We start from the raw sequence: 21,635 nt of genomic DNA, 5'->3' as shown, positions 1-21,635 counted from the left end.
GTTACCCCTCCCCGTGGTTACTATGCTGGAGGCCGAGGAAAAGAAAGGTGGTGAGAGAATTTAATGTTTTATGAATGAACCAAGTGATTTCTGTCTCTCAGTTGTATTTTATTTCTACTTCATTCTTATGTTAATTTGCTGATTCCATTATTTCCATATTTCATATTACTGACTATTTTACATAAAGTTTGTGTGGGATTATGACAAACCTGGAGAAGTTTCTGTTGTGATTCTTGAATTTACTTTCTATTCTTAACACAACACATTATATAAAATCTCATTTTAAAGGGATTAAGAAATTTGATAACACTGGAGAGTAGCTTACCCTATCAACACAAAAGAATGATCATGTTTACCATTGTGGGAAAAGGTTTGTTTTGATGACATTTATTGACTTACATTATCCTGAAATTTAAAATATCATTATAGAAATATTTGTAAAAGCAAAGGGTTGGGGATGTAGCTCCGTTGGTAGTTGCTGACCTGATGTGCGCGGAGCCTTGTGTCCTGTCAACACTTTGTAAACTAAGTGCAGTGGACTGGCACACGTCTGCACTCTCAGCGTTTTGGAGGGAGAGGCGGAAAGATTAGAAGTTAAAGGGGCACCATAGCAAGTTTGAAGTCAGCCTGGTAGACATGAGACTTGTTCTTTAAAAAGATAAGCTGTGGGAGCAGAACTGCTAAACAGATGAAAGACATTGCAAAGTCTTTTGGTGCCAAATTCTCTTCAGCTCCTGGTGAATCTGTTTATACCTTAACAACTGAATGATGACAATTATTTTACTGAACTTTGTCATTAGCATTTTAACAACATGTTATTCACAAATGACACTTGATTGTTTAATTGCACACTTATTAAACTCTCAGTATCCTTGTACATTTGAATTGTGTTTCACATTCTTGAACCTGTTTTTGTCTGTTGACTGCTATTTGTAAGAACAAATCACCAGTGCATTTTGTTTATGTTGAGGCTGTGGAGATTTCTGTCATGGAGTTCCTGCCCGAGTGTTTATTCTTTAATTAGTTGGCTGTTGACTTTTCTGTGAACTGCTTTCTACTCTTGCTCTTCACCTGCCTTCTCTGACCTGCAGTCAGTTGATTTCCAGTGTTTCTATGACACTCACACTGGGACCAGGAAGATGGCAGGGCTTGTGTAGGAGTCATCTGTGTATTTTAATTCACTGACCAAACATTTGCACATGTTACCTTTAGTGCTTTGGGAATGGGCAACTCTGACCTTCTGTCTCTACCCTTCCCAAACACTGCAAAATTGTGTGTATTTTCCCCACAGTTACAGCACAAAGAACTACTTTTATTTCTTTTGGATTCTACTCATGTGTTTTACAGTGAAAAGTCACAGAGGTTCAAGAAAATTGTAGTTTGAATTTACATTTATTCTAGTTCTATATTACCTCAAAGACAGACTGAATGGTCCCATATATAAAGAAGGAGTTACTATGATAACTATCTCCTGGATTTAAATGTCTAGACAACACAAAACAATTGATTAGTATTTACTGGCTATCATTGCAATTTTATGTAATATAATATTCAAAATGGATTGGAGTGTTAGTATGAAGGTCTTAAGGATTTTTTTTTAATTTCATTGTTAACTTACAGTATGTTACATGTGTTCCCTCTATAGAAAACTTATTTCCTTTTATGGATGATTTACTGATTGGAAGCGTTTTTAAAGGTAGATCCCCTTAAAATCTTCTGCATCACACATTCTCAAGGTACCACCTTTTGATGCTACAGAATCCTGTGTTATATTTCTTGCCACTCACTAAAATTTGGTGCAAATTGTAGCCCATTCATGCTCTTTGATCTCATTTGTTGGCATTGAAGACTGTGGATACACTTAAAAATTTATGTTATTCAAATGACAAGTTTTAGTATGGGACAAGGTAGAATTAAATAAACTAAAATATTTTCTTGAGGTTGATTTGAAGTTACAATCATAGGCTGAGAGAAAGAACTGGCCTGGTTGTTGAGTATCTCTCAAACTGATAAAGGGTGTTTATTTGCATTGTGTAGCAAAGCAATCGTGGTGACAATATGGTAATTATTGTTATAACCCATAACACAAAATGTCAAATAATAACTTCCAAGAGTCACTCACAGTTAATCTGGTACACCAGATTATTGGATTAGCTATGATTGATCTACAAGATATTTTCAAGTGCATTTGTGGTAGGACAATGATCAAATGGAACTCTCAGACAAAATTCATTTTCAGTCTCATGAAATGTTTCTAAAATTTATAATCATGTACAAACCTAAAGGAAGAACATTACTGCAAAACACATAAGTCTTTATGGTCTACTACAGGGAAGTATTTATCTTTTCTTAAGGACGCATTGCATTTTCCAGGATGGTCCCTAAGGTACGTCAAGGAAATGGTTTGTTGTGATAACTGAAAAAGATTTTTTAAAAAAAACTAATAAACATTTAAAGTTTAAATTCATAGCACACTTCAGCTTGTTTTGATGAAATGTCTAAATTATTTAAAAGGGTATTTAAAACTTTCATTTTTCTGCACATTCTACTATTCCTGCAAGTAGATTTGGTTACATATACACATACATTATTGCCTAGAACCTGCAGATGAGGAGGAACTTCTAGTATTTTTCTTCTGAGACTTTTTGACCTCTCTTAGTAGTATGCCTTCTAGGGCAATCCATTCTCCTGCAAATTTTGTGGTTACTTTTTAATTTAGAGTTGAATAATATTCATATACATATATATACATATATATGTGTGCATGTGTGCCAAATTATCTTTATTCATCTGCTGATGCTCAATTTGGTTTATTTAAATTAATTCCTATCATGAATAAAGCAGCAGTAAACATCGAGGTGCAATATCTCTGTAATAGGTCGCAGAGTTCTCTGGTTATATTCTCAGGAGTGAAACAACTGGGTCATATGGTAATTTTCTTTTTCAATTTGTGGAAAGCCTTCCCACTGACTTTCTCACTGGCTGTATTAGCTTGCCCTCCCATCAGAAGTGAACAAGGGTTCTTTCTTTTTCCTACATCCTTTCTAACATTTGCTGTTGGTTTTCTTGATGATAGCCTTTCTGACTGGGATGAGGCAGTAGCTCAAAATCATTTCTTACAGGGGACAGGAAGAACTGAATGTAAGTAATGGGCATGAGTTATTAAAGAGGATATAATTGCTTATCTAGTTTTAAGCTCTGTATTGGATCTCTTTCTCTCTCATGTGTGTGTGTGTGTGTGTGTGTGTGTGTGTGTGTGTGTGTGTGTGTTGGACAAACTCACAAAAATTCCTTAGTTGAAAGTATAAAATCTAAACCCAATCCACAACTTTTGAATAGCTAGCTGTTCAACTATCTAGAAATTCCGTGAGATTTATAGACTACGGACCAGGTTAATGCCAGTGTGTTTTTGTTTGCAAATTTTTATAATAAAATCCATAAAATAAAAGAAATATAAACTAAAGACTTATAGGCTTATGGCAATCACTACAATTCTTAATCTCAAAATTCCTTTATTTAAAAAATCTTTATTTAATCAATATATTTTTAATATTCTAAACTGAAACACTGTGTATCACCAAAGAATTAATTCATACTTCAAACTGCAATCTCTCCCAGAGAGCTTTATTACAGGTAGGGTAACCAATAGCCTTTAAGTTTTAAAGGTGAAATTCCTATTCACTGGGGAACCATCATCCTAGGATAACTGAATTGGTTTGTCGCCCACAGTCATAGCTTTTGCAAAATACCCTTCCTGGGATAGAGAGATGGCTTAGCAGTTAAAATCACTTGCTGCTCTTCTAGAGGACCTGGGTCAAATTCCCTGCATTCTCATTTCAGGTCACAACTGTCTGTAGTGCCAACTCCAGGGGATCTCATGCTCTCTTCTGACCTCCACAGGCACTGTAAGCACAGGGTGCACAGACAGACATACATGTAGGCAAAACACCCATGCAATAAAATAATAATACAATAATTAAATCTATAAATAATTATACATTATACTATAAAACAATAAAAAGGAAGAGTATATATATGATTCACAAAATTTCCAAATCTCTCTAAAGAGGATAAAATTTATTTGTAAATTATAACTTAATAGCATGGGGCTAGCTCAGTGACAGAGGTTTCCCTGCAGGTATAGGGCTCTGAGTTCTTCCCCCAGCATGGTTTCTACACTAGTTACTTTCTTCACGCCTTAGACCCAGTACAGAAATGGCTTATGGTGGAAGGGTTTATTTTAGCTGAGGATTTTAGAGGGATGCTAACATGGAAAGGGTGCTCCATTTGTTTAGATCAGAGCTTGTAGCTATGGAGTCTCATGCCCTGGTGGACCAGGGAGCAGAAGCAGACGGGAACTGGAAGTGGGTGTGCCCATCAAACACCAACCCATAAAGACTGATACCTGTCAACTGGACACGGCATCCCAAAAGTTTCAAAATGTCACACAACAGCACCATCATCTGCAGACCAAGCATTCAAACAGTCAAGCTTGCCGGAAGCATCTCACATGAAACCCGTAAGCACATCCTTAATGGAACACACACTGTTTGTAAGACGTCCTTTAAAAACACAAGACAAAACCTTGCCACTTAAAACTGACAAATTATAACAACCAAAATGACATTAATAAGATACTTACATCTGTAAAAACTCTTCAGAACCACATACACTTAGAAGATACTCTTTTGGGGAAAGCTGCTCATTTGCACATAAAAGCAGAGTCTCAGCAATTAGGTCTTTGACAAGATAATTAGCTGAAAACAAAAGTGAATAATAAAAGTGAGTGCAAGCTTATGAGACATTGACTGTGAAGCTTTTGAGCACAGAACCTGATAATCACATTATGAAGTATTGTGGCCAGCTAGCTCCACCAAGGGGAATTAAAGTACGACATGTTTATTTGTCTATTTATTAGCTCCATGGTTATTCTGGATAAAGTGTGCTTGCAATCATTTTCAAGTTCACTTCTATCTGGTATTGTGTTTCTCACATCAAAAGCGTTTGATCCATTATAGCTATACACAAAAGATATTCTTAGGAGGCTGGAGAGAAAGCTCTGCAGTTACGAACACTGGCGGCTCTTCCAGAGGACATGAGTTCAATCCTCAGCCGCCCACACAGCAGTTCACAATTGTCTGTAACTCCAGTTCAAGGAGATCCCAGGTTGTGTTTTCTCCCCAAGGGCACCAGGTACATGCACATGCAGGCAAAAAATCTATATACATAATAAAAATAAAATGAACTTTTAAAAGAAAGAAATGTTTGGGGTTGGAGAGGTGGCTCAGTGGTAAAGAGCACATTCTGCTCCAGGGGAGAACCCAAGTTTGGTTCTCATCACCGAAATCTGTAGCATGAGAGACACATGTAACCCCAGTTTCCAGGGACATGGTGGACCCTGCTGGCCTCAGCAGGCTCCACACATACATGTTTCAAGTACATACACTGGGCCCATACATATAAATATTAAAAAATGTAAACATAAATATTTTTAAAATATATGCCATTGACTTGATATTAAGATAATTTTATTACCATCAAAATGTGGTTCTCTGTTTTATGCTAATCCCTGAATAGAATACAGACATTATCATTTTAGTGGGTTTACATAAACATGTTCTTCAACCTCTGGGGCTCAGTTTCCTTACTAAAGAGTTTATAGTGGCATAGTCTCTGCCATTTAGGGATCTGACGTGTGGTTAACACAAACAAAATAGATGAATATGATCGATATATTTAAATGTGTCATGCCCACATTTTTAGTGTGAGCCGATGAACTTTTAGCTTGAACCAATCACTGAAAACAGGAGGTGTTGACCCTTGACAATACCAAGCCAGTAAGAATTTTTAGTAGACAACTTCAAATGTCCAACTGAATTGTCCAGTGGAGTTTTGCTGAAATTCTATTTATTCATCTATGGTTTATTTTGCAATCATATCTTCTTCTTCTCCACCACCTTCTCCTCTTCTTCCTCTTCCTTCTTCTTTTGGAAGAAAATGACTTTGGCTGGGTAACAGAGTGGTGCAAATGGCATTGTTGCCACAAAATGGAGACATGGTACTTTTAAAATTTAGATTTTTGTGGTAGATCAAGTTGTCATTAAAGAAAGGGTTTGGGAAAACAAATAACAGAGGTCATAAGGGAATGGCAGATGGTCACACATTGCCCTAGCAGAGGGAAATTAATGATATTATAGCTTGGGAATATTGAAAGGATAGTACAGGTTAAAGGTAACTCAGAGTGAGGTCACTACAAAAGGCTCTGGTAAACAGCAGAGAAAGCTGCTGGTAGATGGTGGCCAGAAAGGATCTCCAAAGGCACCTGGGTTAGACTTTCCTGGTGCCAGGGCTGCAGGTTCTGTGCTACATGGAACATACATGGATTACTACTTAGTTAGTGTTCATGCAAGACTCCACAGCTCACTGTCTACCTTCTTTCTCCCCTGCTTCAGTACTGGTGGAGCAGAATATTCTGAGGTTCACTGCATACAAGATAGGCCTCCATTGTGGGAAACTTACACATGGGAAGGGAAAGGACAGTTATTGCAGCATGTGTGTGTGTGTTATCCCTAGCTGTGGGATGAGAAAACCTGGTTTGTATTGTCAGGTATATGGGGGAAGAATACAGAAGAAAAAGTCTCAAAGAGGATTGGTCCTGAAGATGTTCTGGATTCCTTCAGTTCCAAGCAGTCAGGACACCAGAGTGTGGAGCTTCGGAGAACTGTCTGCTGAACTGTGAAATAATGTCTCCTGTAGATGGAGGTTTCTGTCCTGCCTAGTTCCACAGCCACTTTGCCCCAAGTAAACACAGAGACACTACATTATTTATTAAACTGTTGACCCATATCAAGGGTTTCTTTTTGACTAGCTCTGTCTCGAGGCTGTGGCTTAGCTGTAATCTGGCACGTTACTCTTTGGGCAGCACGGTGTCTCTTTGGTGCTTCTCTCTGCCTTCCTCTCCCCAGCCTTCTCCTGGTGTCTGGTAGCTCTGCCTACCCTTTCTGTGTGGCTACTGGCCAAAGAGTGTTTTATTCTTCAACCAATAAGAAAAACATATATATATATATATATATATATATATATATATATAAAAGGGCATCCCCATCAGTCTCCTGTCACCTGTTCGTTATTGTCTTTTGGATGTCACATATTTAGTATGCCTGATTCTGAAGTCACCATCTTTATCCTTAAATCTTTAAATCATCAAGGAAAGTCCTCGTTCATATATTGTCAACATACACATACCAGGGTTTCCTTTAAATTGATTTTATACCTGTATTTTTATTTTAGCCCATGATAGAACCATTCTATCCACTTCATGTACTTTTTCTCATTCTTTAACCTTTAAATGTCCAACAAATTAAGCAACTGGACTCAGAATCTGGGCTGATTAGATCAAAATGTAGCACCGTTGGCTGGAAAATCACAATCCTGCTTTTTTTTTTTTGGTTTTACGAGACAGGGTTTCTCTGTATTGTTTTGGAGGCTGTTGGTCCAGCCCAGCCTCAAACTCACAGAGATCCACCTGCCTCTGCCTCCCGAGTGCTCGGATTAAAGGCGTGCGCCACCACCACCCGGCCACAATCCTGCTTTTAAATACTGGGAACTGCATCTGATGGTGGACAGACTATAGGTTGTTGGACAGGCAAACTGGGTTTGGGAGAAAGAAGGCAGTGAGTGAATCAGCAGAGAACCAGATATAGGAACAGTGACACAGAGAGACCAGCTCTGGGCTACAGGGAATGGTGAGCTTCAATTTCATCCTTAAGTCGTTTATGTATTCCTACTCTTAAAATCTTCAGGAAATGATTATACTGTTTTAAAATTTCTTTTCTTCTCTAATTCAGCCAGCATGAGTTGGGTTTCAAGCTAGATGGTCTTAACTGGTATATCGATACACCATGTCTGTGTCTGTAGCCCTCTGTACTTATTCAAGGCCTCAACTAGAGCAAGAAAGAAAAAAGTAGCTTGACAAATATTAAACAGTAAAAAGATTTCCTAGTCCATTGTGTACCTGAATGGTTTTGTCCATTGTTAAGTAATAACCCATGTAGTTACATGTAAATGTTTAACAAATAAGCAAGTATTGCTCTTCAAAATAAAAGGCCACAGAGCAAAAAAACCAAAAACAAAAAGTCAGAGTACTATATAACTTTAAAGAAATCTTCAAGTGATAGAGAAGAAAATGTCCAGTAAATATTATGTAATGCAAATTTCTAGGAACCATATACAGGGGCTCATTCTTGGTCAACAGTTCTGATAATTAGGATAGTATGGACTGCACATAGCTCTTAAGTTTCTCACTGTGGGAGCAGACACCATCTTACTTCTTTTTTCACAATTTATTCTCGCACATGAACAAAGTACTTGTTCCTGCTAGGTAGAAAACAACATTTTCACTTGCACATCATCCTCATCTGGAAAATTTTAGAAATTCCATTTATTTTAATTGTGCCAAAAGCTTGCCCCACCTGCTGTTATTAATAGCAAGGAAACAAAGACTTCCAGAGAGCTATGTAAAGAGAGTCCCTGGTCTCAACTCAGATGTCTACAATAAATAGCTCATGGCTGATTTTCTTTTATTTCCCTATGGGGCAAAACAGTAAGAAATAGTGGTTCTTCTGAATGATTTCAAGGCTCTCTATCGGTACTGAGATTTGTGTATCTCCTCGCTAGTTTTCTTACCTTGTGGCAGAAGATGAAGGGTCTGTGCTGAGTTATTAGTGGAAATATTTACTCTGAACTTGGTGTCAGTGAACAGCTTGGAGGGATACGCTGTAATGATGGCCCAGATCTTTCCAGAATTGGCATTAATGTCACTTGCACGATATGACTCTCTTATTCTGAAAAGTATATGCAAAGGAAAAAAACGTGTTTAGGACATGATCTACATCATGTTGTTTTTTGAAAAACATTTCCCAATCATAAGGGGCTCCAACAGGATCTGAACAATCCTGAAAACCAGGAAGCAGCCACCTTCCTCTGTGGCATGGTGCAAATCCTCAAGCCGGCTTGGTAGAAATTACATCCAAGAACAGGAACAGAGGCAGCTCTAGGCCTCTGCAGGATGCTCCAGTTGAAATGATTAAGAGTATGTTTTCCTAACTGCCAAATGGGAGGATCCACCCAGTACAGCGTCACTGATCCCTCGCATGCCTAAATTTCCTAAGGTATATTTTGGCCCAGAGACAAGAGTACATAAACTGGTTCTTTTGTTGGGTGCCCAGTTCACAAACGCTATCCCTGCTGCTCCACAATCCTTAAAGTTGTGGATTTTAGAAAAAACAATTGAGTTATGAGAGCGTGCTGAAAAATTAGCACATAGTGGAGTCAAAGAATTGCTAGAATATTAATCAATTGGAGCAGACACATTGAGTTTGAATCCTCATGAATCTGCTTTGTTGTATTAGAGACAGGGACATACTATTTGGCTGACCTCTTTGTGAAACCAAAAGGTTCAAAGGTTCAACGGTTTTGTGTGAAGGTTACAACAGAAAAGGCTTAAAAGATCTACAGACTCTAAAGCATGTAACACATCATAGTGATCAGCCTGTATTGCCATGACTGGTCCCTCCCTGCAGGCCCGTGTTTAATGCCATATGCAGAATACACTATAAAAGATGCTAACAGATAGAAGATGCTTCCCACGGTGGGTTGAAGTCTTGCTGGTGTTTGTGTTGGTTTCACTGACAACTAACCTCTTCTTAAATGTAAACTTACGATTCCGTGTTAGTCTTTGAAGCCCTCATGTTGTGGTTTAGGGGAAATGTTCTCCATGGTCTCACATGCCTATGTGTTTGCACACTTGGTCCCCACACTCTACTGTGCTTTAAGGAAGTTCTTAGGATGTGCAGCCCAGCTGGAAGGACTGTGCCAGTATGGGGCGAGCCTTGCGGTGTATAGTCCAGGGTCACTTCCTGTCCCCTCTCTGCTTCAGATGTCGGCACTTATGTAAGAAGATACTGTTCAGTGGCTGTGGGCCACCAGATGTGGTTGCTGGAAACCACGCTTGGGTCCTCTGCAAGAGCAGCAGGCTCTCTTAGCTGCTGAGCCACCTCTTAGTAATTAAAGCATTAATATTGCTGTCTTTGGTTATTTGAACTTAAGAATATAAAGGATCCTTTGGATCTTTGCTGTGTAAATTAGCAAGAAGTTAATGAAAAATTAAGCATTGTATACAGCTTTGAGATGGTTTGCTTTGTATTTTTCTGTGTATATGTATTTTTGAGTTTTCCAATGTGGTTGTCAGGGTCACTTGCTTGTTTGGTTTTGATTTTTAGCTACCTGCAAGTCATTTTTATTTTAAAACATAAGCCTATATTATAAATGAATGGAGAAGTTTTAGGAACAGAAATATCCTTTAAATTAATTAGTGACTCAAATCTTTAATCTACTTTCATCGCTTAGAAGGAATCCAAAAACCTTTAAATAAACATGTTTCTTATGCCTAAAACAAAAGATTCAAGTGAATAAAATCAAGAGGTCTAAAGAAAATGCATTAAATTTTCAAAGTGACAGAAAAATTTCCACTGCATACGTGGTTACATGAGAAAAGCAATCACCTTTATATCATAATATTAATGTTTAGATTAACCAGGAGACCAAGGACACTGCTGGAATGTTTTCTAGAAATCCATAATGTTCTCAATGGAGAAAGACGTATTTGTTCTTCCACTGTGGTGGCAACACACTTGAGGACTCAGCTGACTTCCGGTGGGAGGCTGAACCTCTACCAGTGGAGGCCTGAGCCACAAGGCCAAATGCTCCACATATTTATGAAATGAAATGAGCTATGGAGACACTGCAAGTCAAGTTACCAAGGGCAGTGCTGACAGAGAAAGTACCTTTTAATCATCATTTTGATGGAAAAGTACTTGTTTGGGTGTGAAAAAGAAAAGCCAGTCACCAAGGTGATCAATGACAGTTAGTCAAAAACTGTTTTATTGCATGAGCAAGCTACGGGGAGTTGGCATTTTGCATGCAGATCTAATTACTGGGTGGACTGAAAAATAGAGACATTTGTTCAGACACAGAAATTTCAATATTTGTTAAAAGAGTGATACTCACTTTGTTACTTTGTTACAAAAGGAGGCCAGGCTCTTGTTACTCCCTTGGGGTACTTCAGCTATTTGAATGGGACAACCAACTTTCTGGAAGTTAAAAAATGCTAAATTAATAGAGCTCAATACAGAGAAAATATCCCCATGTTTATGAAATCTTATTTTTTGTAAAGCACAGTTTGGATTTAATTTTATCTTTTTAATTATATTGAATAAATATTTACATATTGAAAAATGTATAGATCTTAGGTATACTATTGCAGCTTTCACAAATGAATGCATCTGTGTTATCAATAACTAGGGAACATATTGAACAATGCTGTACCTTTAAAAGTTTCCCATATCTCTGTTAGATTATCCCACCAACCTATTTGTAATTACCAGTGTTTAGATTTCTATTATCATATTTTACTGTTTGGCTTCTGTTACTAAGTGATGCATCTTTTTAAACGTCTTCCTGCTGTCGCCTATCAGCAGTGCACTGTTAAGATCACTGAGCATTGGCATTCCATTGTGCAACTATCCCATGATTGCTTTGGTCCTCTTCCTCCTGATGGGCATTCTTGATAGCTTTTGGGAGCTATGGAGAAATCGTTTTTTCATGTCTTGTGCCTTTGTGGTGACAAGTTTAAAATGTTCATAATGTATGGATTAAATGTTCAGTTAAAGGGTGCATATGTGACTGCTTCTAAATCACTTTGCCTCATGTATTTTGAAGCTGTATCATCAGCTGTGCACACACTAAGTTTATTTCTCTTCCACACTGAGTCTTTTGCCATGACAACATGGCCTCTTTCACCTCTTGCCATGCTATCTTAAACCATGTTTTCCTGATATTAAAACCACAGAAGCCTTCCTTTTAGGCTGAAAGTTAAATGCTTGGTTATTTTCCTTTCCAGTCTATCTGTGTATCTGTCACATTAATCTTTTTCTGCTAGTAATTGGCCTTTATGTTCTTTAAATGTAGTATTATTTCTTGTTTATTGTTTGAACTTCTTAGCTGTTTATATTTAATATGTTTAAGGAAATGGTTTGGTTTCAGGTCATCATGTTCACATGTTTTTATGTGTGCTTTTAGTTTTAGTTTTTCTAGTTTTCTTAATTCATTTTCATTTGACTTTTATCTTTTGGTTCAATATAATTCCATTTGTAAATTATTATTCTACCGTCTTGACTCCCAGTATCTCTGAGTTCCCTGTCTCTTGCTCCCAGGGCCTCTATTTCCAATCTCTGGCTTCCACTGTCCATGGCTAACACTGCCTCTGGCTCCCACTGCCTCTATTCTCTGATTCCCATTACCTCTAGTTTCATTGTCTCTGACTCTCACCTTCTGATGAGAAGGTTCATACCTTCAGATGGTTGTCATACTCCCTGAAATCTCTTTCCAATGCCTTATAAAACATTTTTTGTCATTTTGCCATTATTTGAATGTCATTTGCCTATATTTGGATGACTTTGCATTTATTTGCAATTTGTTGCTTCTTTTGACTCCATGATTAGATATTTTCAACTAAATTTGGGAAATTTTCTCAACAATATTCCTTGAACCTTCCAAATAACAACCACATTCTTGGCCAAAATGTAGTAAATCCCCAGAGACTTCTGCTCACACACTGCATAGCTTCCCCTCAGCACAGCATCCAGAAAATCCAAGCACTTCTGAAGCCAGGAGCTAATGGGCCAGCTTTGCTCTCCAGCTCAGGAGTGATGCTGCCGTGCAGGCTCCACCAGACTGCAGGGCTACAGGGAGCTGCCCTTCAGGCATGAACCTGGATATGGGCAGCTCTAACGGAACCATGTGCTGTGCTGCCTGATGTCCAAAGCCTGAGTCCAGCAGCATTTTTCATTGTCTCATGCTCACAGTATTTGTAACAGCAGAGACGTTTACTGATTATTGTACTGTCATGATATGAACTAGATACCCTAAAGATATATTCAATTTTGATTCAGATAATTTGAATGCCATTTCTTAAGCCATGACCTTCTTGCAGAGTTAGGTATTCATATCTGTTGTTTTACTACGTTGCTTTTTTTTGTCAGCAGATGAGTTGGAGTCACATTTGTGAACTCAAGAAATCTATTTTTATTGCTCCAGGCTCTTTATGTCCAGCATATCAAAGTATTATTTTGGCTCCTCCTGTATATAGTAACTTCAGTGTGCTCTCTCTTCCGTCTTGTGTGTTTGTGTTTGTGTGTGTGTGTGTGTGTGTGTGTGTGTGTGACATCAAGTATGTTCTTCTACAAGTTCTTCATCTCCTTTATTGATGGTCACTCACTGAAACTGTAATTCATGTACTTGGCTAGAAATCTAGAGATCTGCTTGTCTCTGCCTCCCCAATACTGGGATTACAGACTCATGCCACCACATGTGGGTTTTTATGTGTTTTTTGCGGATCTCAAGTCCTCATATTTACTTGTCATCTCTCTATCCCCCTCTTCCTTCTTTATTGCGACCTACTTTTGGCTTTATCTAGATGCTATAAGCATAATAGTCTTTAAACATGACACAGGAACTCTGTGGTTATCACAGTGACCTTAAAGTAACCAAAGAAAGGATTAGAACTAATGACACAGTAATTACTTAATTTCCTACTTTTGTCTGGCCCCTAAGCAACTTGCCTACCGATCAAATAATTTAGGAGCTTCTGTGTATGAGGACATTTCCCCCTGCTGCTTAAGTTAATAAGATTTTAAATCAATATAGCATGACTCAAATTATAAATGTGATGAAATGCATCTATACTCTCATAACACAGGAAGAAGAGATAAATGCCACGAGCTAAACTTTGAGTTATATTTTATCCATTAAAATGCATCATTTAATGATCATTTATTTATTTAAAGTATATGAATGTTCTGTCTTCATACACATCTGCATACCAGAAGAGGGCATCAGATCCCACTATAGATGACTGTGAGTCACTATGTGGTTGCTGTAAATTGAACTCAGGACCTCTGAAAGAGCAGCCAGCATTCTTAACCACTGAGCCATTTCTCTAGACCCTCTGTTAAAATGTACTAGTATATTCTAATGTAATATACTATCATAGGTTATACTAATATAGCATATTTCTAGGTTTGTTGAATTGGGAACTTGAAAAATGAAAGCCTAATGTACTTTTTATATAGTTGTTAATTTAAAAATATGGAGTTTGTGAAAATAAATAAAAGGTTCTAGGTAATACTAATAGATTTTCCTACTTGAGATAATTTAACTGTATTAGCAACTGAGTGATTGTTTCCATGTTCATGTGTATTACCCATACCTCCGTGTTATCCAATGATGCACTGTCCTGTGCCCTGGGTGGAAGGGAATCTTTAGAGAACATCAGAGGAGGTTCTACAGGGTTCACAACTTCACTTCCTTTACTTTCTTTATTGGGTGTGGGGTCCATTGAGTGCGATGAATAATAAGGGAGCAGGCTGCCCTCAAATCCTATAGGGCCATTTCGATGTCCATTTCCTGATTGTCTTTGTAGATTACATTTCTCCAGGCTGGTGGATGATGGAGCTAGCACATTGAACCTGGGAACCTCGTGATATTTTTCTGTGGGATTTCTCCAGGAGTCTCCCTCATTAATGATCTGATGTGTTGGTATTACAGCAGGATTGAAACCAATGGTTGATGTTTCCCCAAACCAAGGCTGAGAGATGTCAGGGCTCTGAGAAGTGGATTCATTCAAGTGTCTTTGTTGTGCTCCATATATGGATTGCCATTTCGAACCCAAGTTTGGTGCACCTGACACAAAAAGGGGATCTTCTTCTTTGTCACTCTCACACGGTAGCGTTTTATTATTGATCTCTTCCACTAGCTCATCAAAACCCAATCTGACTTGGCTGGAAGAAAGGCACTGGTTTGTATGCTGAAATTGTTGGTGACCATATCCGCCTTCCCGTGGTTCAATGTGATTTGGGTCTGTTTGCCAACTATATGCCATTTTTGATTTTGTGCAACTGAGGGGATTTTCTTGGCCCCAAATATCTCCTCGATATTACAAATTTTCCTGGAAAGGGAAACAAAACTGTCTTTAGTGATAATGGTACTTGCAAGAAAGAAACATGTTAAATAAATATACAAATGCTTGGATTGTTCACTTGGCTGGTGGAAGACTTTCTAGAATCCTAAAGTAGTTCACGAAGACTGATGCACAGAGAATCTGAGCCATGGATGGAGAGTATTGACCGTAATATTCTTTTGATAGAAAAACAAAGAAAAACAAGTCTACCTCAATTCTGGAATGCTTCATTTTTATCGTCATTATTTATTTTTGTGTGTGCACCACTTGAGTGCCTGGTGCTGAAGAGTTAGGAAGAAGGCAACAAGTTGCTCCAACCTGGAGTTACAGATAGTTGTGAGCCACCATGTGAGAGTTGGGAACTAAACCACAGTCTTCTTCAAGGGCAGTCAGAGAGTCTAACCACTGTGCCATTCCTCCAACCTCCAACCCAGATACATCTTTTTTTTTTTTTTGGTTTTTTGAGACAGGGTTTCTCTGTATTGTTTTGGAGGCTGTCGGCCCAGCCTGGCCTCGAACTCACAGAGATCCGCCTGCCACTGCCCGGCCCAAGATACATCTTTAATCCATACAAAACCCATCTTCCCCTTGGACTTGACTACTTTTCAAACTGAGGCCAGCATTTCCTCAGCCATTCAACTTTCTATGTGAGCACTAGCATGCTAATGCCTAGTGGTAGCTAAACTGTCTTTTCATCATCAGCCATTATCCCATTCACATGAGCAGCCTTAACCCCCCCAACTCCATGTTACCAATCATATTATAATAGTTAACTAAAAACTTTCCACTCCTTAAATATAAGTCATTGCAGTTTTTGTTCACTTTTCCACAACTACTTGCATTAAATTTGTTCATGAATTTCGTGCCACTCAACTTAGGAGATTTTTCTCTCTTTTGAAAAGTTTTGGTCCTCTGCAGTATTTGATAGTCACTCTCCATCCTTTCTTTGCAGTGCCTTGCTGTTACTTTGGCTTACTACCTATCACCACCTTTCAAATTTATCCTGTATGTTATTTCTCAAACACTCCTTTGTCTATTCATTATTTTCTCCCTGATCCTTTTTTGGAGTTTATTTTCTCCTGAGTTATTGCCTCACTGTAGGTTACTCTATTCCTTCCATGGTCTATAAATTTATTTCACTTTTAGTCTTCTATATGTGTGCCTGTGTTTAGGTGTGTGAGGGTATTTACAGAGGTTAGAAGAGAGCATCATATACCTTAGAACTGAAGTTACAGGCAGTTTTTAGTCACATGTGTGTGCTAGGGACTGAACATGGGCTTTTGCAAGAACAGTGAACACTCTGAGTCACTGAGACATCTCACCAGCCCCATTCTATGGTTTAAATTATCATTTGCTATCACTTTACATGACTTCACTTAGGACTACTGAACCTGCTTAGTGTTACATTCAATATATTTTTACTGTAGTATAATTTATATAAAGTCTAAAAGTACTCATACTACCTGGTAGTATTAGAAGTCAAGATTATTAATTTGTCTGTTTTGACAATTTGTTATTCATGTCTACCTGTTATGCCAACACAGGCTATGTAGTATCACCTTTAAATCCATTGAGAATGGTCTGGCTAAAATCTTTCAGCTATAACAATATTTAGTTAAGGTGACAGTAATAATTTTACTTTTGTGCTAGTTTGGTATATGGTTGCATTTTCATCATAAAATGAATTAGTTTAGCTGTTTGGTAAATCTCAATTACCTAAGATTCAACTTGTATTCCATTGTTCTGTATGGTACAAAATGTCCTCAGTCACCCACCCAGTCCTTAAACCAGACACCAAGATTTCATCATTGAATCTTCTCTCTCCTTTATTCTATGTTCAACGGCATACCAGTTAGTTTCTCATATAAACACACCTTGGGTCTACTGTGTCTCTTGTATACCACTCCTCATTTATAATTCAAAATTCACTGGTATACACTGTTTCCTATATGCCACCCACAACTCCTAATTCAAAACCCACTGGTGTACACTGTCTCATGGATACCGCTCCCCATTCCTAATTCAAAATCACCAGCTTTCACTTGAAATATATAACTCTCAAACTGCTTCTGTAATTTCTGCAACCCATTTTAGTCCTCATTTTCTTTCTCATTATAACGCTTTATTTCAGACACTAACTGCATATTTCCATGGTTACTGGTTTTTCAGTGGTTTTCCACAAGATTTTTAAGTCCCTACATGACCTGTCTCTGCTCTCTCTCTCTCTCTCTCTCTCTCTCTCTCTCTCTCTCTCTCTCTCTCTCTCTCTCTCTCCCTCCGTCTGTCTGTCTGTCTGTCTGTCTCTCTCTCTCTCTCTCTCTCTCTCTCTCTCTCTCTCTCTGCTCACATTATGTCATTCAATTGACTTCTATATGTGGTAGCTTCCAGAACTCTGGGATGGATTGGCGGCTTTTACCACTTTTGATGGTATTTCCCTGGGTTTAGGCTGGATATTCATCTTTCTGACTGGACTGGTCTTTCTCACTATATTCATTAATCAGGGATTATTTAAAAACCCCCACCCTCCACTCTTCTACTCTTTCTCATCTGACTCTATAATCCAGACAGCTCTCCAATTTACCTGGTTTTCTTTACTCATACAGGATTGCAGGCATGAGCCACCATGTCCATCTTATTTCTTCCAAATAAAAAATTCCAGACTAGATTAGGCACGTCTGCATTTTTCTCCTCCCATAGCATGTATCACACTTTCAGTTATGGGTAGCACTACCCTTCTCACTTCTCCCACCAACGGCTTTACTGTTTTCACTTATCACTCAGCACCAAGCATGTTACTTCACTGATAGCATGCACTCATTTGTATTGGTTACATAGAGGAGTCAGTGAATTTTTAAAAATACAGAATCAAGACATAAGAGAACAAAAATGAAATGAGCCTGGAATTCATTCCTTCTCACCAAGTAAATATTGTTTGCTTATGATAGCACCTAGATCTTCTCAGTTGAGAGGATCTAGAATCTTCTGGACCCCTTGGCCTGCTTCTGAGAGATTATCTTGGCTGTGCTAATTGATGGGGACACTCCACCTACTGTGGGTGGTGGCGTTCCTTAAATAGATTACTGGACTATGCAACTGGAGGAAGGTGGCCAAGAAGAAGCATCTATTTACCCTTTTCAGTTTCCACTTGTGGATGTTCTGACAAGTTCCTTTATGCTTTGGTTGCCTTGACTTTTCATCATGATGATTGTACTTTAAACTGTGAGCCGTTTGATTCTCCATCAATCCTTGGCCTTTCTTCATGATGGACTGTGCTCTGAACTGTGACCTCACATCCACTCCATTATCCACCAATCATTTATAATATGGAAATTTGCTTTCATTATATTTTCTTTAAATGTTTTTTAATTGGGGTGCACACAAGAGCTGGCCAGTGACAGTCTCCTAAGTAGGGTTCCATTTAATTAATGGATTACATTGATAATACTCTACACACTCACAGAAATTGAACTGATAGATTTGGAAAGATTTTCATAAGATTTTTTAAAGGCATACTGAATAAAATGTTAAACAGAATTTAAAAATAATGTATAGGGGCTGGAGAAATGGCTCAGCAGTTGAGAGTATGGGCAACTCTTGTAGAAGACCAGGGTTCAGTTTCTGGAACCCGCATATCAGCCCACAACTGTCTTTAATTCCAGTTCCAGGGTATTTGTTGCCTTTTTCTGGCCTCCACGGGCACTGAATGGACATTATATATCCACACACAAGCAGGCAAACCCTCAAACATGTAAGATAAAAATTAATGAAATATCAACAAGTATTAAATTATTTAAAATTCTTCTAAAAATTTTGACTTACATAGATATATATCCCCTTCTAAGGACCTTTACTGGTTTTGTGACCGCTGCATTGCACCTTTTCACCAATCTGGCATAAATATAGTACACTTTTTCATTTATCTGTCACGATAGTCAGAAGTTCCAAGCACATAAACCTTTGACTTCACCAGCCTGACCCACAGATTTTCCTTTACCGATGACCCACTCCTCTTAATTTTACAATGAGAACTGTGGTAATGGTAATACGGTACAACACTGTTCACCTGATATTGCCAGTGATCAGTCTTACAAAGGACTAATTACCTGACCTCAATGACAAATAAAAGTCAAAATAGACTCTATTAAGACAAGAGCAATAGTCTCTATCCTCCAAGTCTATAAAGGTGGCCACATTAGCTAAACAGCTCCAGTGTTTAGAATAGGAACACAAATGACATTTTCTCTAAGGTGCATAGAATTAAAAAGGACCTTTCGAAAGGGGTCAGGTCTTGGCCCCCAAAGTTCTGGGTGTATTTGTTACTTAAAAGAACAAAACTCAGAAGACGTGCAGAGACTAGGTAATGATGATCTTGGGTTCACACAAACTCTGGACATAGAAAACAGATCAGCTTTTAAGCTTATAAATAGGGAGAAGATAAAGCACATGAGGATTATACTAGCACAGAGCATATCAAAGGTACTAAAGATAACTCATCTGTATTTTTCAGAACAATGCAAGGAAATGTGTAACCATCACAGCTAATGTGGTTCCTGAAAAGACTTCGAGTTGGAAGATTGATGTGTAGCCCTCCCTGGGGTCTTTATCTGCTTATGTAGGTATCACTAGCTGCAAAGGCAACCTTTTTTTAATTTTTTATTTTTTTATTTTTTTGGTTTTTATGAGACAGGGTTTCTCTGTATTGTTTTGGAGGCTATCGGTCCAGTCCAGCCTCGAACTCACAGAGATCTGCCTGCCTCAGCCTCCCGAGTGCTGGGATTAAAGGTGTGCGCCACCACCGCCCGGCTAAAGGCAACCTTTTAGACTTTAACCTTACAGAGTTCTCATCTTCACATTGCAATCTGGTAGACATCATCTATATTTCTTATGTAGTATATTTTTACAACATTCTTAATATTTATATAATGCATGTTCTTTTTATCATTCTACTTTTTATTTCTAATTAGAAATTGATTAACATGGTAAATTTTGCAATATCTCCTAGTATTTTCACTTAAGTGAAGGCAAAAGGTAAGATTCAGTTGTCATTTTTACAAATCACACATTTTCTTGATCATGGTTGTTCCTACAGAAACCTCACTTTCTTTTCCACCCCCCAAAGCTTCTTGTGTCTGAATGATTTACAGCCGTCACTATCCTGGAAAGATACTGACTTGACTCAAACCAATTCATATCTTTACATGTGCGTACCAGGCTTTTTCTTCTGGGCTATCAACTAGCTCCCAAATCCTGACACAGAGACATTATTAGTTCCAAATGCTTGTCTTAGCTTAGGCACATCTCTGGCTAGCCCTTTTAACTTAAATGAACCTTTATCCCTTTATCTAACCGATGCTCAGTGTTTATTATCTTTCTTGTGTATGTCTTTCACTGAATCTCTATTTCTGTCTGTCTGGCATCTGCCTGGCCTCTTACCATGGACATGTCGCTCTTTCTCTTCTCCTTCTCTAGTTTTCTCTCCACCCAGATTTCTCCTCCCTATTTATTAACTTTGCCTGCCAGCCCCAACTGTCCTTTCTCCTGCCTACCTGTTGGTTGTTCAGGTCTTTATTAGCTCAATCAGGTACCTTAGGCAGGCGAGGTGTAACAAATGCAACATAGCTTTACATAATTAAAGACACATCCTTATGTCATTAAACAAACGTATAAACAAAAGTAACACATCTTTACCCAGTTAAAGTAATATTCTGCAGCATAAACAAATATAACACATCTTTGCCTCGTTAAAATAATAATCTAAAACACACATGTATTGCAATTTTTAAAATGCAGTGAGATGAAGATTTCGAGCAACATCAAGTTCAAGTGGAAGGTTTTATTTGGAGGGGTGTTCATAAAAGGGGGAAGGGGAGGGGGGAGACTGGCAGAGAGTGGTGAACAGATAGAAAGAGGGAGAGAAAGAGAGGGATAGAGTGATGGGAGGTGGGCAGGGCCCCTTTATACAAGGGAACATACTGAGTAGGCACCTGTGGTCCTGTGGCTCTGTGAGAGGCAGCAATTGAGGGCATATCCTTGTCAGAACTCCAAAGGCAGGCCGGTACAAATGCCTAAATACGAATAACATGTACTTCCCAGCCTCGACATTTATTTATTCAGGATGAATTTTCAAGCATTTTAGGTCAAGCACTAGAAATACAAAAATAGAAAATGTGAAATGAAGCTCTTGCTTTCCAAGAACACATAGACTCAAATTTATAATTAAGCTAAGTATGCTAGAGTTACATTAATGGATAGTGGAGGCAGTAGTTCACTGGCGGGGATGTGTGGATAGAGATAATACTGGAAAGCCTATTTTTCTTGAAGAAGTAAAATTTAAGAGAGCATTTGCAGCTTCCATGTTAGGTGTGTTATTGTTTATCAGATTTAGTACTCCAGAGATAATTTAGCCCATGTCATGGGAACTGGTTTCAATGGCTTACTTGCACATGCTGTTGGGACAGTAATGAATTCTGTCCCCTGGGTATGTCTTGCCAATGAACAGGCACGTAAAGATAGCCCTCAGTCCTGTGTATAAGCTTTGGGAAATAATGTGGAGAGGGCT

General features: G+C 38.3%; 1 protein-coding gene and 1 long non-coding RNA gene across 2 annotated transcripts in view; one reads left to right on the top strand and one right to left on the bottom strand.

The window, feature by feature from the left end:
• Positions 1-21,635, bottom strand: part of Pik3c2g (phosphatidylinositol-4-phosphate 3-kinase catalytic subunit type 2 gamma) — a 334,840-nt gene that overhangs the window by 291,276 nt on the left and 21,929 nt on the right. The window contains exons 2-5 of the mRNA XM_040743461.1: positions 14,327-15,064; positions 11,068-11,150; positions 8,686-8,843; positions 4,643-4,757 (exon numbers count right to left, since the gene is read on the bottom strand). Of these exons, the coding sequence (XP_040599395.1) occupies positions 4,643-4,757; positions 8,686-8,843; positions 11,068-11,150; positions 14,327-14,998 (1,028 nt within the window). The 5' untranslated portion in view covers positions 14,999-15,064. The remainder of the gene's footprint in view (positions 1-4,642; positions 4,758-8,685; positions 8,844-11,067; positions 11,151-14,326; positions 15,065-21,635) is intronic.
• LOC110341415 overlaps positions 1-21,635 on the top strand; it is a 31,996-nt gene that overhangs the window by 1,918 nt on the left and 8,443 nt on the right. Inside the window, exon 2 of the long non-coding RNA XR_002383353.2 lies at positions 19,584-19,688. This is a non-coding gene — a long non-coding RNA (uncharacterized LOC110341415). The remainder of the gene's footprint in view (positions 1-19,583; positions 19,689-21,635) is intronic.

This window comes from Mesocricetus auratus, unplaced genomic scaffold, assembly GCF_017639785.1.
Source record: "Mesocricetus auratus isolate SY011 unplaced genomic scaffold, BCM_Maur_2.0 Super-Scaffold_100001, whole genome shotgun sequence".
NCBI lineage: Eukaryota > Metazoa > Chordata > Mammalia > Rodentia > Cricetidae > Mesocricetus > Mesocricetus auratus.
The sequence above is the reverse complement of the archived record's forward strand: the minus strand, read 5'-3'. Positions and strand labels throughout refer to the sequence as shown.